The 18,676-nt window shown below is 31.5% G+C and overlaps 2 protein-coding genes across 5 annotated transcripts in view; one reads left to right on the forward strand and one right to left on the reverse strand.

Annotated features, from left to right (window-relative positions):
* The window catches only part of LOC122568081, a 43,637-nt gene extending 29,168 nt beyond the window's left edge, over positions 1-14,469 (reverse strand). For 2 of the 3 annotated variants that reach the window (XM_043727419.1, XM_043727416.1), the window contains exons 1-2: positions 13,904-14,468; positions 8,259-8,464 (exon numbers count right to left, since the gene is read on the reverse strand). In XM_043727419.1, the coding sequence (XP_043583354.1) occupies positions 8,259-8,464; positions 13,904-13,970 (273 nt within the window). In that variant the 5' untranslated portion in view covers positions 13,971-14,468. Of the gene's footprint in view, positions 1-8,258; positions 8,465-13,903 lie in introns of all 3 variants that reach the window. The other variant, XM_043727417.1, reaches the window with a different exon arrangement.
* Positions 14,470-14,671: 202 nt separating this feature from the next.
* On the forward strand, positions 14,672-18,615 carry LOC122568080 (vacuolar protein sorting-associated protein 53 homolog). Of its 2 annotated transcripts, none has more exons than XM_043727414.1 (13): positions 14,672-15,122; positions 15,283-15,683; positions 15,774-15,894; positions 15,970-16,106; positions 16,181-16,613; positions 16,696-17,042; positions 17,114-17,266; positions 17,345-17,470; positions 17,552-17,630; positions 17,703-17,851; positions 17,920-18,085; positions 18,195-18,341; positions 18,409-18,615. In XM_043727414.1, the coding sequence occupies exons 1-13, from the start codon at positions 15,036-15,038 to the stop codon at positions 18,568-18,570; spliced, it is 2,508 nt and encodes an 835-aa protein (XP_043583349.1). In that variant the 5' UTR covers positions 14,672-15,035; the 3' UTR covers positions 18,571-18,615. The 2 variants fall into 2 exon arrangements, with proteins under 2 accessions (XP_043583349.1, XP_043583350.1); XM_043727415.1 differs by having other exon boundaries at positions 15,086-15,197.
* The last annotated feature ends 61 nt before the right edge of the window (positions 18,616-18,676 follow it).

Raw genomic sequence — 18,676 nt, forward strand, 5'->3', positions numbered from 1 at the left:
TCGCGGTCAACGGGATAGTAGACGTATGCTCTCACAAAATCTAAGTCCGACTCTTGGTTAACACATCGCGAAGACCTTATTCCTTTTTCGTTAATAAAGTCGCAAGCAGGAATGAATTTTCGTTGCGATGATGCCACCGAGGAAAACTATGACGGGGTGTGCCCAAGGGCACGAGATCATCGGATTCGTGGAGAAAGCCTCCGTTCGGAAAGTGAGGGAAATTGACGTTGCTGTTAATTGGTCAATTTCTATGTCGGTGGTTAGAAAAGGACGTTAGCCGCCCTTGAGGAAAAGTTGCTAGCGGGAAGCGTCGTTCGTGAGGAAGTAGGTTTCCCCTATCCTCCCGTAGTTGGGACAAAGACTGTTTGTCCATTTGAAGGACTTTAGTTAACCAAATCTTAAGATTTATAACGGGTCCTCAGGCTAGCTGAACATGCACTGCGGAGACGCATCGACATCTGGCAACCATCTTACCCGGAGGACAGGGTCTGCGTGTGGCGAGCCACGGGACAGAGACCCTTGAAATGTCTATTGTTAAGTATCGCTGCAACTATTTCTTTTAAGGAGAGCTATACTGTTACTCTATACCTTTGTTAAACAAACGTTCATCCCTTGACCGCGGCTACGTTGGCGACTGGTTGTCGCCTCGAGCCCAAGCTCACCGTCACGAATCTCAAATAAGTACATTCGGGTTGAATGACAATTGTTTAATTACGGCTATGGTAGAATCTAGATTACAACATTACGGGACCTTCCCAAAGTTCCAAAGGAGAGCTCCGGTGTTCTTTCATCTCCGACATATATATATATATATATATGTATATGTATATACACATATATATTACTGCACTCATTAAGCTAATCTCATTGATCTAATCATTTTGGGCCCAGCCCAAACCGATGTACCTAGAAAAGTAACATTAGGACAGTGTAATTGTTTTATGACGTAGGCATGGGATAAGAAAGGATTTTTGAAACTATTGGCTCTAAAGGGATAAAAAGGGGGTAAAATCTGTTTTACAATATATCCGTATCTCGACGTTCATCAAAATTAGAGGCGTGAAATTTAGCATATAAGCGCCTCACTAAAAATAAATAAGCAAGTGTTTGTGTGTTTTTCGAAATTCAACTCTTATAAGACTGGAAGAAAGGTATATTTTTTTTCTCAAAGGATAGCCGTATCTCCGTATTCACTAAAGTTAGAGATGAGAGGTTCAAAATATGAACTCCTCCAAAAAAAAAAGAAGACAAACTTGTGTTAGAGCGTTTTTCCAAGTTCAATTCTTAAAAGTTATAATCAACCTAAATTGTAATAAAAACAAATACTGTACTTGGCTAAGCCGCGGGCGGATAATTAATCTTTTATAAAAGATCATGTTTCGTACCTGAGACTTTCAATTGCAAAATAATTTAAACGTGAGAATTTTACAACTGCAATAATCACTCTGTTGTAGTGGGCTCTCAAAAAACAATATGACTACTTAATTCTATGCCAAAATCTTTAAATAAATTATTAAATAACATACTAATAGCACTAAACCTACCAGGGTCGGTCAGATTGACCGCTCTCAAACTTCTATACAAATTTAATCATATTTAAACTTTATCATATCGCTTCATAATTTCTGACTTTTCCTAAAACATGCATACAATATATTTTTCGGTATTTACTTTTAGTTTGCTCTTTTATTTTCTGAGGAAAATTTGTACTCTGCCTTGCCTACCGTGAGCGGTCATTTGCGATAAAACACGGGAAGCTTCCCCAACTCCACCCTCGAGTAACCGTTGGTGGAGAACGGCCAATACTCATCAATATTTTCGTAAAAATATCGCCGTCACAGACTATATTCTTACTTGCTATTGCCCTTTCGATTAGAATACATCTCAGTTTGTTAGTCAGTTAGTCGACATCTAAACTTGTTATCTCTAAAACTCAGACAGAAAGCATCTCGGAGCGTTTTGTGTAAAGTTGTCATAAAAGGAAAAGTAAAGTATATCAAATTTGACAATAATTTTGTATTCCGTACATGGTATTATTCCCTCATATTATTATGTTCCTTGTATTATTATGTCTCACATTTTTAGAATAAAATTTGGAGACTTGCATTTTTTTCAAAAGCAATGAGCAGGAATGACTTTGCAGAAATTATGAGGTTTATACGATTAGATAGGAAGAGCGAAAGAAGCCAACGTTTACGAACCAATAAATTTGCATTATATAAAAAATTGTGGGAAAAACAATGCAACAGAACTATCAACAAGTTCAGATTCATTACTACAAGAAACTTGTCATGTAAAAAATTGTAAAAGTTACAAAATTACGAAAATTTGTTTAAGACGCGGGAAATATTTATGCGGCAAATGTATATTTGATAATAAGATAATTTGTAAAAAATGCAGCCAAGTTGAATAAGATATATCTCTATATAAATAAAAGTGTAATTCTATTTAAATCTATAGTTGAAATTAAACAAAAGTAAATTTGGACGAAATTTTATGAAAGTTCATCATTTTATATACATTTAGTTATAAATTAACCATTATGTAAGTTAAATCATAAAAACTATTACTTCTTCAATCACCGGCCATTTTGACCGAACATGGTATATACGTATATAGGTATACTCGAAGTATCGGTAGGTTTAGTGATAAATTATAAATTCGTAAAATATCTTGGTTAAAAGGTAAAGCAAGGCAATACTTTCGTTGAGTATTAGAATTTTATAATTGCAATAATCTTGTTTGAAGAATGTTGTTGAAAAAACGTGTTGCTAAATAAAATTCTATTTATTTTTTTGTAAACGCCTTTTTATAAATTATCCCAATTAAAGTAAAATAGTTTTATTAAAGAATGTAACAAACCTTCGTTTCGTATTCTTTTTACAATGTATTAGAGTTAAAGAAGAGATTAAATGTACGTTTTTTCTAATTGCAGCCCTGTTATGCTATAAGAGCATGAGTATTTACCTCATAAATCTGATTTTATTTTACCCTCACGTCTTGTTATATCCTGAAAATGCATGAACGTGTGTTATATTAAAGAAGAGAAAGGAAGAGAATGGTAATTAACGTTTGTAAAAGGCTGTTTTAGAAGCATAGAAATCAATCAGGTATTAAATAAGGTTTTCGAATATTAAATAATCGTAACAGCCACTAAACTCCTAGTTCCTCTTTTCATGGCTAAAAGAGGATAATTCTGTTTGACCCTTGCGGGCATTCAAATTACCAGGTTCATGAGTCCTGAATTGCAAAGTTCAACAACGTTCACGGGGTAAAGTTCGACTATGTAGACGTAAAGTGTAGAGTGTAGAAGGCTATGCATATATATGTCACAGACAGAGGGAGCAGAGTATAGAGTAAACAGAACACTGAGGAGACACGCGTTTAATGGCCACTTTTTCTACGTTACTCTTGATATCTCAAGTACGACGCGGTTCGTAACGCAAAGTAAATCGTTTGCACGAAGCATGAGTTGAACATTGAACATTGAATATTGAACACTGAACATGCAGTGAATTTGAAACACCGGTGTGAACCATCGTTCTACGTATAATTAAAGCCATGCCGTTTCTTTTATACTTATTATAGGAATCTCGTGTCTCTTGTAAAACAATTTACAAGTTAGTCCATTGTTAGTCTCAATGAAATTGTGCTCAAATTAATCTTTGATATTTGGTATAAAATATTTTTAAAATTCATTAAAAGAATATTGCATTAACAAAGATTATAAATTTTTGTCGATATGTTTATAATTTACGTTTTAACTGGAGTAAATTATCTTTACTCATATATATTAATCGACATTAATATAACATTATCGATTGCGTTTCTTCTGTTTTGACAAAAAATAATGTTTGCTTTTGTGACAAAAGTAATTTATTATAATTAAGAGAAATAGAAAATAAAACTCTTCAAATAGTTATTTCTTTTTTATAGTTTGAACTTTTAAAGAATAGGATGAAGAATAGAAATTATAGATTCTGTTTGTCAAAGTTTTCTTCATAAAATATCGCTTAGTAATACCAGAAAGTTTCGAAATTCTACCTATAGCGTTCTGCAAATAAAGTCAATAGCTGACACACATAAAAGAATATCTATTTATTCAAATTCTCTTCAGATAATTAGAAAAAATTATTTATATTTTATACAACTATGTACAACTTCAGACACTAATTTTTATTTAGTTGCGTAAAAATTGGTCAAAATAAACAAGTTTTACCGATATTTCTTCAACTATCACATTTTTTAAATATATGTATGTATGTAGGTATACGATACTTTTTAAAAGATAGTTGTATGATATTTAGTTTATCAACAATTTTTCATATGATACTTATTTTAATACGAAATTTTGTTTATGATCTGGATCAGCACGAAAAGTAATATCAAACGTATCACAGTTTTATTTAACGCTTACAATTCACAAATTATAAGACACAATAAAATACATATGACTGTTTTTTTTTTTGTGTCTATTATAATTCATTAATATATCTAATATATACAATAAATGCGTGAGTAATCACGTTGATAATATAACATATAAACCAGTCTCGCATAATTTTGTCAATACACGACTCTAACATTTCATGATGATTTTATCGGATAAAAGTTTTGCATTTGTGGATACAGGGGAAAGAGTCAGAAAGTTAGTATATCAGGTAGCTCATTCATCGTTTTTTCGACAAATATAGTTTATATGTGCTTGTACATATATAATGTATATCGTCAAGCAGGAAACGCGTTACATTTGCATGTTGCGACACATTAATTTTGTTAAATTACTCGTAATAAATGAACAACATGAATATTCGATACAACAATTCGGTTAAGTGAATCTTGATATATTTGCTTTATTTCTTTATTTATTCATTTATCCGTCGAAATCGATATGGTCGATGAAATCAATTATTTTCTGATTACTTTTAAACGATGGCCTTTTTTCTCGTTTCAGTCATTTCGCAGCGAGTTGCCTCGTAAAAATTTGCATTCTTCTGCCTTGTTCTCTTTCTTTTGAATTAATCCATGAAAAAAACGATACGACATCTTTAAAAAGTAATATATCAAGGGAGAAATCGAATGAAAACAGTACTAAATAAGTCTTTTCACGCAAGAATAAACGGACGAACCTGAATTTATTACACATTTATATTGTACATATATATATATATGTTGGCCGTAGAACGTAGAAGTGGAATAACGCTATATCTGATTGTACATACACATATTGTACAATGGTCTAACCGTGCAAGTAGAGTAAGACGATTTGTAGTGAAACATGGTAGTGAAGAAAGACAACGACGATTTTCATATAAAAATAGCTATATAATTAATTATAATTTACCTACCAACTACTAACGGAAGCCTGTTACAAACACTCTGCTTATACGTAATTGTAGGTTAAAAGAAACGAAATTATCTATTAACCACATCGAGGCATCTGCTACAAATGGATACTTGAAAAAATTTTTCATTTCTATATAATTATGGTGTAAGCGGAACGAAAAAATAAGTTTTTATGAACTTAATCATTTATCATATCACTAATGCCGGGAATAAAGCTTTCCCTTTCATAACTTGGATTTTTACAACGGCTTAAGAGTCATCTTATTACATTTAAACTTAGAAAGGCGAAATGACATGATTATTATCATACTTATAATAAGAAGGAAATAGTCCTTTTTTCTATATTGCAAACAGTTCTCTTATAGTTCTCTCATACCTATAAAAATCTGATAAATGATAAAGATTTTTTAACGTCAAAATATTATATACATTCAGTTTCTTAAATGAAAAAAGTTCTTTACATTAATTATTTTCTCCGCAAAAATATTACAATAATCATTAATAATAATTAATGCCTTTAAACAAACACTAATACTTTAAACAATAAGATTTAAATAAAAAATTGAATTCTTGCCCTTTTCCAAGAAAAGGTTTTTAAATCTAAGTGCGACTTATCGTAATTGAAATCTATTACGCGTTTTTGTCCATGTGATTGCACATTAAACTAGTGTTACTCAAACAGATAAAATTGGAGTAAATCAACAATTTTCTCAAAACCGTTCGATTCGATTGCAGTGAAATGCGTTTTCGAGCGTGATACGGTTGTTGATCTAGACCTAAGTTCAGAGCTATATAGATTAAAGTATTAAAAAAGAAGCCAGACGGGTTCGTTGAATGATTTATTTTTAGATCAGACGAGGTATGTATTATAGAGCCCCAGTGCATCGGCACATTAACGATATGTGCATGTTCGTTGAACTTTACTGACCATGACGGCCACTATAATTTTGATCCATTAAATGGTGCAGAAAATAGTCTACTTTCATCAATTAGAATGTTCGTGTATTTCTGTATTAACAGCAGCAATAATAATAATAATAATAATAATAATAATAATAATAATAATGATAGTGACAACATGCTTTTAGTACTCTACGTATACTTATACATTGATATAAAAGGAAATAAAAAAATTTTTAATGTTTTAGACACTAAAAAATAATAGCAGCAATATGACTTCATTACTCGTTACTTATTACTTATCCGGCATTACAAGACAACGCACAAGAGACTAGATAAGCTAAAATAATTATATGGCCTTATTCAATAAATACACCTACAAGATGTTTTATCCAGAAATAGCTACCTAAACATATATCCTACATGTATTGTATGTACCTCTTTCAATTGTGACGATACACAAAAATTATTTTATTATCCAGTCAAATATATAGGTCTCCAAAAACTAATACCTAAATACATTGCACAGAATATTTTTATTTTGATTTATTTCATAAGATAAATTTTAAGATTCCAAATATTTTGTACACATAATTTTCTTTTAAGTTTTTTGCATACTCTTTTTTTTCGCTTTCATATTGGCACTGACATGACGATGGATGTAATGATATAACCTAGTTACGAGTTACGAGCACGAGCTTCGAGTAGCGCAAAAGACGATTGCAATGTGTTAGCAAATACATGAACGAACCTGGCGCAAAGTCAGGCAACTGCTAGAATTTTTGAACTGGCGCGAAATTAATCGGGAAACCTCTAGGATGGAATCACCTACGGACGAACCTGGGGTAAGTCGCAAGTCGCGAGCTGCGAGCCTCGAGCCGCGAGGTCAGGCTGCAAACTGCAGACTGCGGAAGATTGAAATTTGGTGAACGGACCTGATGCGATATCGGTGAGTCGCTGGGAAACGCGGCACAGATAAACTCGATCGATGAGGCAAGTATTAAAACTATTAAATCAGTATTATAATCGTTGACAAGATTGGTTTTAATTTCGATACTGACACTTTATTTTCATCCGGACAGAATAAAAATATTAATTCCAGACAATTACATTAATGGAGACTTGAAAAGTTCCAGCATCACACGTTCCGATAAAAGGCAAAAATTTTCTAAACAATACTAGACATGAATACACTGGAAGAAGCCGGTATGTAACTCGAACACGTACTCATTTATTAAAGTATCACGGAATCGTTAAATGCATTAGATTAATGAATTACTTTTTCATGTATAATATTCGCGAGCGGGTATCATTAATGACCGTTTATACTAAAGTGTAGTGATATAAAGTCTCTTATTTTCGCCAAAACTTTGAATAATGTCAAATAAAATAATGCAGACCCGAAATCGATAAACGAGGAAACTTAAAACCGTAAATTTCAAGAGATTTTAAAATTCATTTAACATGAACGAAATAAAAAAGTTGTATCGTAAAATATTAAAACGCCTCGTATAAGATAAATGTCATACTAAATTATAAAATTTCATCCATTCAAGAGAAATAAAATTCAAAGTTATATCTACCAGAAAATACTAAAACACAACATAAAACATGGATGCGATAGTAAATTATAAATAACAATACATATATCAACGTTTAAAATATGATAAAATAAAAAATTGAGCCGATACGCACATAAAACGTCAAGAATTTAAAGTTACAGGTAATATCATATCAACAACACATAAAATATTAACCGTATTAAATATAATATAAAATGGATGCGTTGACAAAATATGCGTGAAAATATAATACCAACACAATCTTAAGTCAATGATATTTCGCTGTATCAAAGAAAAAAGGAGTAAAAGAAAAGAAAGCTGATTTGTCAATTTGAAGGTTATCGTTTGCTCGGGGTAGCATGTGCGATGAGTACGACTACGCAATTGCTTAAAGACTGCATAATTGGAAGACAGCCAGGATCAGTCGTATGTTGATTGTATAAAACTCACCTTCATGCTTGCGCCCTCTACTTTCCAGTCCTTGAACGGCGGTTTCCTATCCTTTATGTATTGTAATATCTTCTTGTCATCCTTCATGAACTCGACTTTATGTAAGTAAGCATCTGGGACAGTATGATTGCAATGCAGAGTAGCTGTGCTGTTGTATGTTACGTAGTTGGGTGCTATCAGTCGCACATGCACCGTGCAAGTTGCATCTGAAAGTCACCGATGACGTTTTACTTTTTCAATAACAATTTCTCGCTAGGTAAGTAGCTTTTATGATTATTTAACTTTCCAATCTTTTTCATTAAAGTATAGAATTTATCAAATATTTTGACAACTACATATCTCTATGCTTCTTTTTCCTTTGATCGCATAATTATAATCCCATTTCCCGAGCTTTTCCGTTAAAGTATCCAATACCGCTGAATAATGAACATATATGAAATATATGAAATATTCCAACAAATAAATATCATTCTCACCCCCTTTACAAGGTAATTATAATTTCACATCATCCCACATGGTTACAATTCTGCTGTCTCATAAAAACATCCCGTTTGTCATTTCTACCACTTAGTAATATTGAGCATACATCATTTGATTCATCAAACATTTCAAAGTTGTTCATTTTCTATTACGAATTGATTAACATACTTTTACTTCATTTATGTACTTTTCATTATGTGAAAATATTATATTTTATTATTGCGAAATATCCATCTCGTTAGAGATACATTTAGTATATATTGTGTTGGCAACTAAGTGATTGCGGATTTTATCAATAATAGGTGGTCTTAGCACATTCTTTTGTTTTGTCAACGTATTCAAAGCACCTAACCTATATTGTCTTTTTTTTTTTGTTGTTGTTTGGACTTCCGCCTTTAATTTAGTAAAAAAAATTGTATTGATTAGTTATTTAGTTTCGTTTTTATCCCAATTTAAAAATGGAAGAACAAGACGCGCATTTCAGACATATTTTATTGTATTATTACCGAAAAGGCAAGAACGCATCGCAAGCACACAAGAAGTTATGTACCGTATATGGGAATGAAGCCTTGAAAGAAAGGCAGTGTTAAAATGGGTTTGCCAAATTTCGTTCTGGCGATTTTTCACTGAAAAATGCTCAACAATCTATCTGGCCGTCCAGTTGAAGTTGATGAGACCCATATCAAGGCCATTATCGATTCAGATCGTCATAGCACAACGCGCAAAATTGGAGAGAACCTCGATATATCGCATACATGCATTAAAAAAAGAATTAAAACAGCTTGGCTATGTCAAGAAACTCGACTTATGGGTCCCTTATCAGATTAAGGAAATTCATTTGACGCAACGCATTAGTATCTGCGTTTCGCTTCTGAAACGCAACGCAATTAATCCATTTCTGAAACGACTGACTACTAGCGACAAAAAGTGGATAGTTTATAGTAACGTTAATCGAAAAAGATCGTGGGTGATGCAGCCCAGACGACACCAAAAGCTGAGATTATGCTGTCAGTTTGGTGGGATTATAAAGGAATTCTGTACTTTGAACTTTTACCAAGAAACCAAACGATTAATTCAAACGTGTACGTTCAACAACTCGCCAAACTGAGCGATGCAATTCAAGAAGAGCGGCCAGAATTGGCAAATCGTAAGAGTGTTGTTTTCCAGCATGATAATGCAAGGCCTCACACATCTTTGGTCACTCGCCAAAAATTATTGGAACTAGGTTGGAATGTGTTATCACGTTCACCATATAGCTCTGACCTTGCGCCTTCGGATTACCATTTATTTCGTTCCATGCAGAACTCTTTAAATGGTAAAATTTTTAATGACGCTGATGATGTAAAATCACATTTAATTCAGTTTCTTGTTGGCAAAAATTAGAAGTTATGACACTGCCTGAAAGATGGCAAAAGATCATCGACAAAAACGGACAATACCTAATTGAATAAAGTTATATTTTTAAGCAAAAATTTTGAATTTTTCTTCTTATTTAAAATACGCAATCATTTAGTTGCCAACCCTACATATATATGTAGATATGTCAAAATATAAAATATGAATATAAAATTCAAACAGTTTTCAGAAAAAAAGAAGATAATTGTAGAGTATTTAAAGCGAAATATGGCTGAAATACAGATAAAAACACGATACAGAACACACGCAGGATAAAAGAACGTTTCACATGATAATGGCGGTGGGCTTGAATGGATAATAATTTGTTTAACGAATCTCAAATGTCTCATTATTATGCGTAGTGAAAAATACACACAGCAACAGATATAACGGGAAACGGAAATCACAAAATGTAACACGCAAACTTGCCTCGTTACGATTCAACAACAAAATGTTTTGCCCTTCTTGTCCCTCGCCCCTAATTACATCGTTGACAATAACAAAATCGTTAATTTATTCTCGGGACAACAAACTGGGAAACTCTACTCGTTCAATAACATGACATAAAACTTTAAACATTGTGCTCGGCTGCGTCCGCTAAAACGAATCTTGTGTTCCTCGTTTTATACGTTTATTAAAATCATAATTAATGGCTGCGTTTCATGAAAGCTGGTCACAATTATAATGACGGTTAAAAAATATTTCGATAATAGGAAATCTATGATAGGTATATACAAAAAATAAGGCAAAATAAAATGAATAATCCTCTTGTTTGATTTTTAGTTGTTTCAGATAATTTTTCTGTTATATTAATAGAAATAAACTTGATGATACGACCTTTTTCGGAGAGTTTAAAATAATTTGATAGAACGAATTGATTAGATCTGCCATTATTATCGACGAGTTTATTACGATCATGATTAAAGATCGATTTTTGATAAACTGATAACGTTCTGATGCATCGACTGTCACCGCATTATGATCCATAGGAAATTCAGATCTAAAATTATTCGAATGTCCTCCATACTAGTCTAAATCTTTATCACGTTTTAAAAACACGTTAAACAACTAGAACGTACATAAAAAAAAACGATTTGACATATCTTAAAAAGCATAATTATTGTAAAAGCTATAAAGCTAACGATTCTCAAACTATGATGCATTTAAAAATGTTATTATTGGTTGAAATTAACAATTTTTATTAATCCCTTGCTTTGTAATATCGAGTTACACTCGCAGCGAGAATTAAGGAGCAAACGTAACAAGATTTCTATTCGTCTGAAAATTCAATTTCAACTCGTTGTCGGCATTTAATCCTTTGTATTCCATTGGCGCCTTTACGACAATATTGATAATATGATTACTTTTCTCATTATTTTCACCAATAAAAGGTGGGAAAGCAGAGAGAGCTCTCCAGTATAAATACAAACATTTATAACATTGTTGATCATGCTGATGTTTAATACAAATTAAATGCTTTTCATTTTTCCTACCTTTTTAGTTATTTTATTATAGGTAAATCTGTAATTCCATTCACATCACATGAATATTACAGGATAAGAGTACGATAAGTACATTTTTTTGATTCTTTTACTTTAATGTTTCGATATTTTAATACAAGGCATGCAATATTTTTAAATTATGGAAAAAGTGGAAACATACGTGTTTACCCCAGCATCAAATAATTTACTGAACTTTGAAACTGCTGCTCTGTAGAAAATGGAAAATATGATTTATTGTGTTGTTCTTCTAATTTTCATACGCGCCATACAATGTAAAGTACTAAATGAAGTAAACTTTATTAGCTTCCCAATAGATGTAAAGACTAGGAATCCTAATACATATGATCGACAATATGTATATAGATAGATATACAGAAAAAATGATAAAGCAAGGGATTAGCAATATCTATCTCTTCAATTATAAAATTTCAACCGTAGATTGAACAAAAATTTCGGATCCCGGGTCATATCTTTCAAAGTAATCAATAAACTTTCGCTTATAATTAATGAAACAGCTGGTACGATCAAATTTACATGTTATCGCATTAACGTTCGGACCGTGCGCCGTGTAACGTCGCGACGATTCGCCGTTAATGTGTCGAGTAACAATTACCCCGAGCTACATCATCGGGCAACAATTAATAACCGGATAATCGATACAATTTAGCGTGCTGGAAGGCAAGTGTCTGTTAATGCGAGCGAGTTCCTTCGTGAAATCTAGGTCGTTGTAGAAGTAGATCCAACGTATTCGTGTCAATTTTTCGTTCCGTTCATCCAATTGTCACTTGTCTAGAACCTCGTATAAATGATCGATATTATGCTAATGGGTTAGCCAAAGAGAAATTTTTAAAGAACAGATAAGTGAAAAGGGAGACATCGCGAAAAATACGCAAGGTTTAATGAAACCGTAAGGAAGGATGGAGAGGTTTCGGTCGACTATAACTACTTGTGGCAGTACCCTGTTGCTGGGAGGTGTTACTGTATCGATCACTGAAAGCGCGTGTTACTAACACGCGCGCAGGCTATTCCGGGTATTTTTAAGACATTTCGAAATCAGCATATAACAATGAATAATCGTCGAAAATGGAATTGTTTTATGGTATATACGAATCACCTAGATCGCCCACGTTTCAGATTTAAATAAATTTTTCCGAACAACGTTCGCAGTTTGCAGCTCGAGAGTCCTTCCGGAACGCCTCTGTGTGTGCCGTGAAACGAAAGGGAAGAAAAAGCGAGCAAATGGCAGAAACGAGAATCCGTTCAATGATTCGTCACGTATTTTAATTTTAATTCCAGTTTTCAGTGATAATCTACGAGAATTATCATAAATCAGCAAAAAGCAATATAATATAATATTTCCTGGTAATAATATATAAGCTCATAATTATTTTATTTCTGTAATTATTATTTTTGAGGCGAAAAAGTGGTAAATATATCTATAATATATTAAGAAAAATAAAAAATTTGATACAAGTTGTAGCCATTTTGTTATTGGTTGAAATGATTGAATGAGATTGAACATATGCTGAGCCATTTTTGATTCCTTGTCGTATCCTGCTTCTGTCTTCCTATAATTGGAAGAGTAGACAAATGTCAAACGAATTCCATTTATAAACTGCCGTAATGGATTTTACGATACATCTTATCGTAAACGAAATATTATAATAATTTAAATAATTGAAGAAAAATATTTAATACGTGTGACACGTTACATATATGACGAAAAGTTTAAAAAAAAAACCGCGAAGAATGTAAACACATCTATACACTTCGTAATTCGGTAAAATCTCTAACTAATAATATTTCATTAATTAACAATAAATTCTCTTTAGCAAAATTTATTAGACGTATAAGTAGTTAAACTTGCTTCTGATTATCTTTTCACTCATAATCACTGATAATACATTCGTATTGTCTAGATTAAATTCGAAATATATAATATTTTACATAAATGAAGTCACATATATCGATGTACATTTATTTCACTAGATTATTTGTTTTTCTTATACTGTCGATGAAACACTAGTACAGATGACTTTCTCATTCAAATTCTGAGAAGACTTAGTATGTTTCGTATAAGATGTTTTACAACGAAAACGATCGGGCAAATTTCTCAGGATAGGAAACTTGATTTCGATGATTGAGCTCCTTTTCAGTTTGAAAGATTATATAACACTAAAAATTTCGATAGAAAAACAATCGGTAATTTTCACTATCAAGAACAGAATGAACTGGCCGGGTGGGTGTTCACGATTGCGTACAACTTACATGAAAATAATTGTAAAATATATACGAATACGAATTTCCCCCAGTATGCTGACTGAATGCGTGGCATCCTCGTACGAATTTTCTCGCGTTGTCTCTACGCAAAATCTTACTGCTCTCTACGTTACTTAATACGGAAAAAACGTGCGTCTATTTTGTACAGTGATGTGCCTTTAAACTACACAACTTCGAGCTGAGTCGGCGCTACAACTGACCAAGCTTTTCGATCGTTTCACCAACTCCCATAGAATATAAAACATAGAGCGGAGACTCGCTGCCTTTTCGCTTATCGAGCGATCTTCAGCGTTGGATTTGCTAATGGATCAGCCATGAAATAAACGATGCAAAGTGTAAACCGAAATGAATAACGCTTTGGTACCTTCATGATAAGGTGGAGCCGTCAATTTTAATTAACACAGTTGCTACGACAAAGAGATAAATTACTAATGCAAAAAGAATATTATTACTTACAGTAATATGCTATATAACTTGTATATATTTCCTAATAATTTTTTATAGTATAATATATTTATAATTGAAAGATTCGATTAAAAGAAACAGAAAAAGATAAACTTGTATATACATATATGTATGTATATAATATTCATAATATCAACATTTTATTATTCTGTACAAATTTTTAAATATTAGGAATGAAATTAGTGTTAACAGATTAATAAAAATATTGTGAAAACCACCTAAATAGTGCCATTTTTTTATTTCAATGTGTTCTTTTATTTAATATTTACTTTTATAGCAATAAAAATATTAATTATTTTTAACTTTTTTAGATACCAAGCTATTACAACAAGTTATAATACATCAAATATAAATGATAAATGTCATAAAATAATGTGTTAATGTTAATTTATACATGTATGCAAAATTCATTAGATCGCTCCTTACTCTTTGAACTTATGACAAAAATAATTAACTGTTGTAATGTGAGGCGTAAAAATAATATTCAAATGAGCGACACTTATAGTATAAAATTCATTCCTTTCTGCTTTTGTATATTGTGGGTTTGAAGTATTCGTATAAATATTTTATATATCTTCTTGTCATATGCTCATACAAATACGTTTAAAATGAAATACGTATGAGCTGTATAGTTGAGATTGAAGCATAAATAGAAATGGAAGGACATGAGGAAGATGAATTAGAAGATTTACATTCAACTATTTACACCTTTCCACCTAATGTACAGAATGTGATCGAACAGGTTAGATTGACCATATAACTGTCAAAATATACACTGACACTTATCCTTAATGAGCAGTTAACGTTTTCTTATCTTGTTAAGTATTACGATTTATTTTTTCTTTTTTTGCTTTAGTGATCTGTATGAATTTATATTAAATAAATTATTTTTTAATTTTTAGGTTTTACCTAGTACAGATCCATTGGATCAACCAAACTTTAATGTAGTAGATTATATAAATTCATTATTCCCAACTGAACAATCTCTATCGAATATAGACGATGTAGTAAATAACATGGAATTAAAAATATGTAACATAGACAAGGAAATTCGTTCGGTAGTACGTGGACAAACAAATGTAGGTCAAGATGGGAAAGCAGCATTAGAAGATGCACAGAAAGTAATAAAAAAACTATTTGTGCATATCAAAGATATCAAAGATAAAGCAGAACAATCTGAGGAGGTCGTTAAGGAAATAACAAGAGATATTAAACAACTGGATTTTGCTAAAAGAAATCTCACTGCCTCGATAACAGCTTTAAATCATTTACATATGCTCGTAGAGGGTGTAGATACTTTAAAGTAATGTACAATAATTTTTTAGAAAAAATATAGTTAACACATGTAATTTAGTGATTATTACTTTATAATGTTATTTACATGTTACTTTAGAATATTAACACAAAAGAAACAATATGGTGAAATTGTTTTACCATTGCAAGCAGTGATGGAGGTGATGCAACATTTTAGTAGTTACATGGATATACCTCAAGTGAAACAATTGTCTGATGAAGTATGTAATATATGAATTTTTATAGCAGTAATAGTAAAATATATATATAATGTTTATTAACATTTTGAAATAAAGGTACGTCAAATACATATTGAACTGGCTCAACAAATTACAGCAGATTTTAAACAAGCATTCTCTGGTCAAAATCCAAAATACTTTAATCAGTTAACAGAAGGTTGTTTAGTGTTATCCGTATTGGACCCTAAAGTTAAGTAAGTATGTTTATTAGAAGATTAGTTACTCAAATAGTTTTAACACAAATGTAATGACTAATTCTTTTTACAAGGAAAGATTTACTTACTTGGTTTGTGGGTATTCAATTACAAGAATATGCACATCTCTTTGATGAAAATCAAGATTTTGCATGGTTAGATAAAATAGATCGACGCTATGCATGGATAAAAAAGCATTTACTTGATTTTGAGTCAAAATTTGGTACAATCTTCCCGCATGATTGGGAGATCTCTGAACGAATTGCTGTGCAATTTTGTCATGTTACAAGAGAAGATCTTACAAAGTTAATGCATAAAAGACGTTCTGAAATAGATGTAAAACTATTACTTTATGCAATTCAAAGAACAAGTAATTTTGAATCATTATTAACAAAAAGATTTAGTGGTATTACTTTGGAAAATGTGGATATAACAAATAAAAGGATTACTACTGCAGACACGACTGATAATAAAGTTCCAGGAAATCCGTTTGAACAAAATGACCAGGTTTTTAAAAATGTTATATAAAATTGTCTTCTACTTAATATCTATACTAAACATTTATACTAACGGTTGTATTATATAACAGGTACAAAACGAAAAGCCAAAACCATCACCATTTTCAAATCTTATAGGAAAATGTTTTGAACCATACTTAAACATTTATATAGAAAGTTTGGATCGTAATCTGGCAGATCTAATGGATAAATTCATATCAGATTCTAAAACACAACCACCTGGTGCAAAAGATTTTGATGGTATTGAAGGTCCTAGTAGTGTGTTATCCTCTTGCGCAGATCTGTTTGTATTTTATAAAAAGTGCATGTTGCAATGTACACAACTTAGTACTGGCTCGATTATGTTGAGTTTAGCTGAAACTTTCCAAAAATATTTGCGAGAATATGCTCTTAAAATATTACAAAATAATTTACCTAAGTAAGTAGAGTACACGCTTTTTATTTGAATTAATTAAATTTATGACTTTTTATAATTAAAATTTATTACAGAATCGGAGGTGGTACAGGAATTGGTACCAGTATGAGTAGTATACGTGATTTTCGAGACCTCTCAACATCAGGATTTATACAAAATTTTCAAAGCTTTCTAAAGGAAGGTGAAAGCACGAGATTTAGCAAAGAAGAGCAATCGCGTATATGCTGGTAAAAATTTGCTAATTGATGGCATTTTAATTAACATAATATTTATAAAGAAATTAATTGCACAAAGTTATTTTTCAGTATACTAACAACGGCCGAATATTGCTTAGAAACAACACAACAATTGGAAGAAAAATTAAGAGAAAAAACAGATAGATGTTATTCAGATAAGATTAATCTATCTCAGGAACAAGATATTTTTCATAAGTATATACTTATTTACATATCTTTTTCAGGTTATCGACATTTAGTTAGTTTTTTTAATATTATTCATAACAACTTTTCCAGTGTTATATCGAATTGTATACAACTACTTGTTCAAGATTTAGAGTCTGCATGTGAATCTGCATTAACTGCAATGACGAAGGTACTTATTCAGTTTCATATTTGTTATATGCATGATTTTGTTCACCGTTATTGATATACAAATATTTCTTAGGTTCAATGGAGTGCCATAGAGGTTGTTGGTGACCAAAGTAATTATGTTAATACTATTGTGGCACACCTTCGACAAACAATACCTACTATCAGAGATAGGTTGTCTTCATGCAGAAAATATTTTACTCAACTCTGTGTCAAGTTTGCCAGGTAAAAACTAAAACTTAAAGTAAATTTGTTTTACTAAGGAAGTTAATGAAAAATGTATTCCTTTGCAGTTCTTTTATAGTAAAATTAGTACAGCAATTGTATAAGTGCAAACCTTTAAATACTGTGGGCGCTGAACAATTACTATTAGATGTACATATGTTGAAAACTGCTCTTTTGGACCTCCCATCAACAGGATATCAAGTTCAAAGGAAAGCACCAGCGACATATACTAAAGTAATTTCGTTTGATATATTAACTTTTTATAAATTAATCAGCACATTAATTTGTATATATTAATTTGATATATTGATTTGTATCAAAACATATATTTCACTATAAACAGGTAGTAGTAAAAGGCATGGCAAGTGCGGAAATGATACTCAAAATTGTGATGTCACCAATAGAATCTCCAAAAGAGTTTGTAAAACAATGCAGAATACGTCTACCAGATTTGCAAGCGCCAGAATTTCAAAAAATTTTGGATATGAAGGTAAACTAATCTGTTTATAAACATTTATAATACTTAACAGTCATATTAAAATCTCAATAATTCGTAGGGCTTGAAAAAAACAGAACAAGTTCTATTACTAGAACAGTTCAAGCAACCTGAGAATACAGATATTTCACATGACACTAGGAGTCACATCATTCAAGATAGTCCAGAACATGAAGCTGGGCGAATAAAAAGATTGGAAAAATTAATTAAAAAAAGAATATGAATGTTTCATAGTAAAACTTATATATATATATATATAAGTTTATATATATATATATATATATATATATATATATACTGTAATATATATGATTATATATATACTATAA

Source organism: Bombus pyrosoma, linkage group LG6, assembly GCF_014825855.1.
Source record: "Bombus pyrosoma isolate SC7728 linkage group LG6, ASM1482585v1, whole genome shotgun sequence".
Lineage (NCBI taxonomy): Eukaryota > Metazoa > Arthropoda > Insecta > Hymenoptera > Apidae > Bombus > Bombus pyrosoma.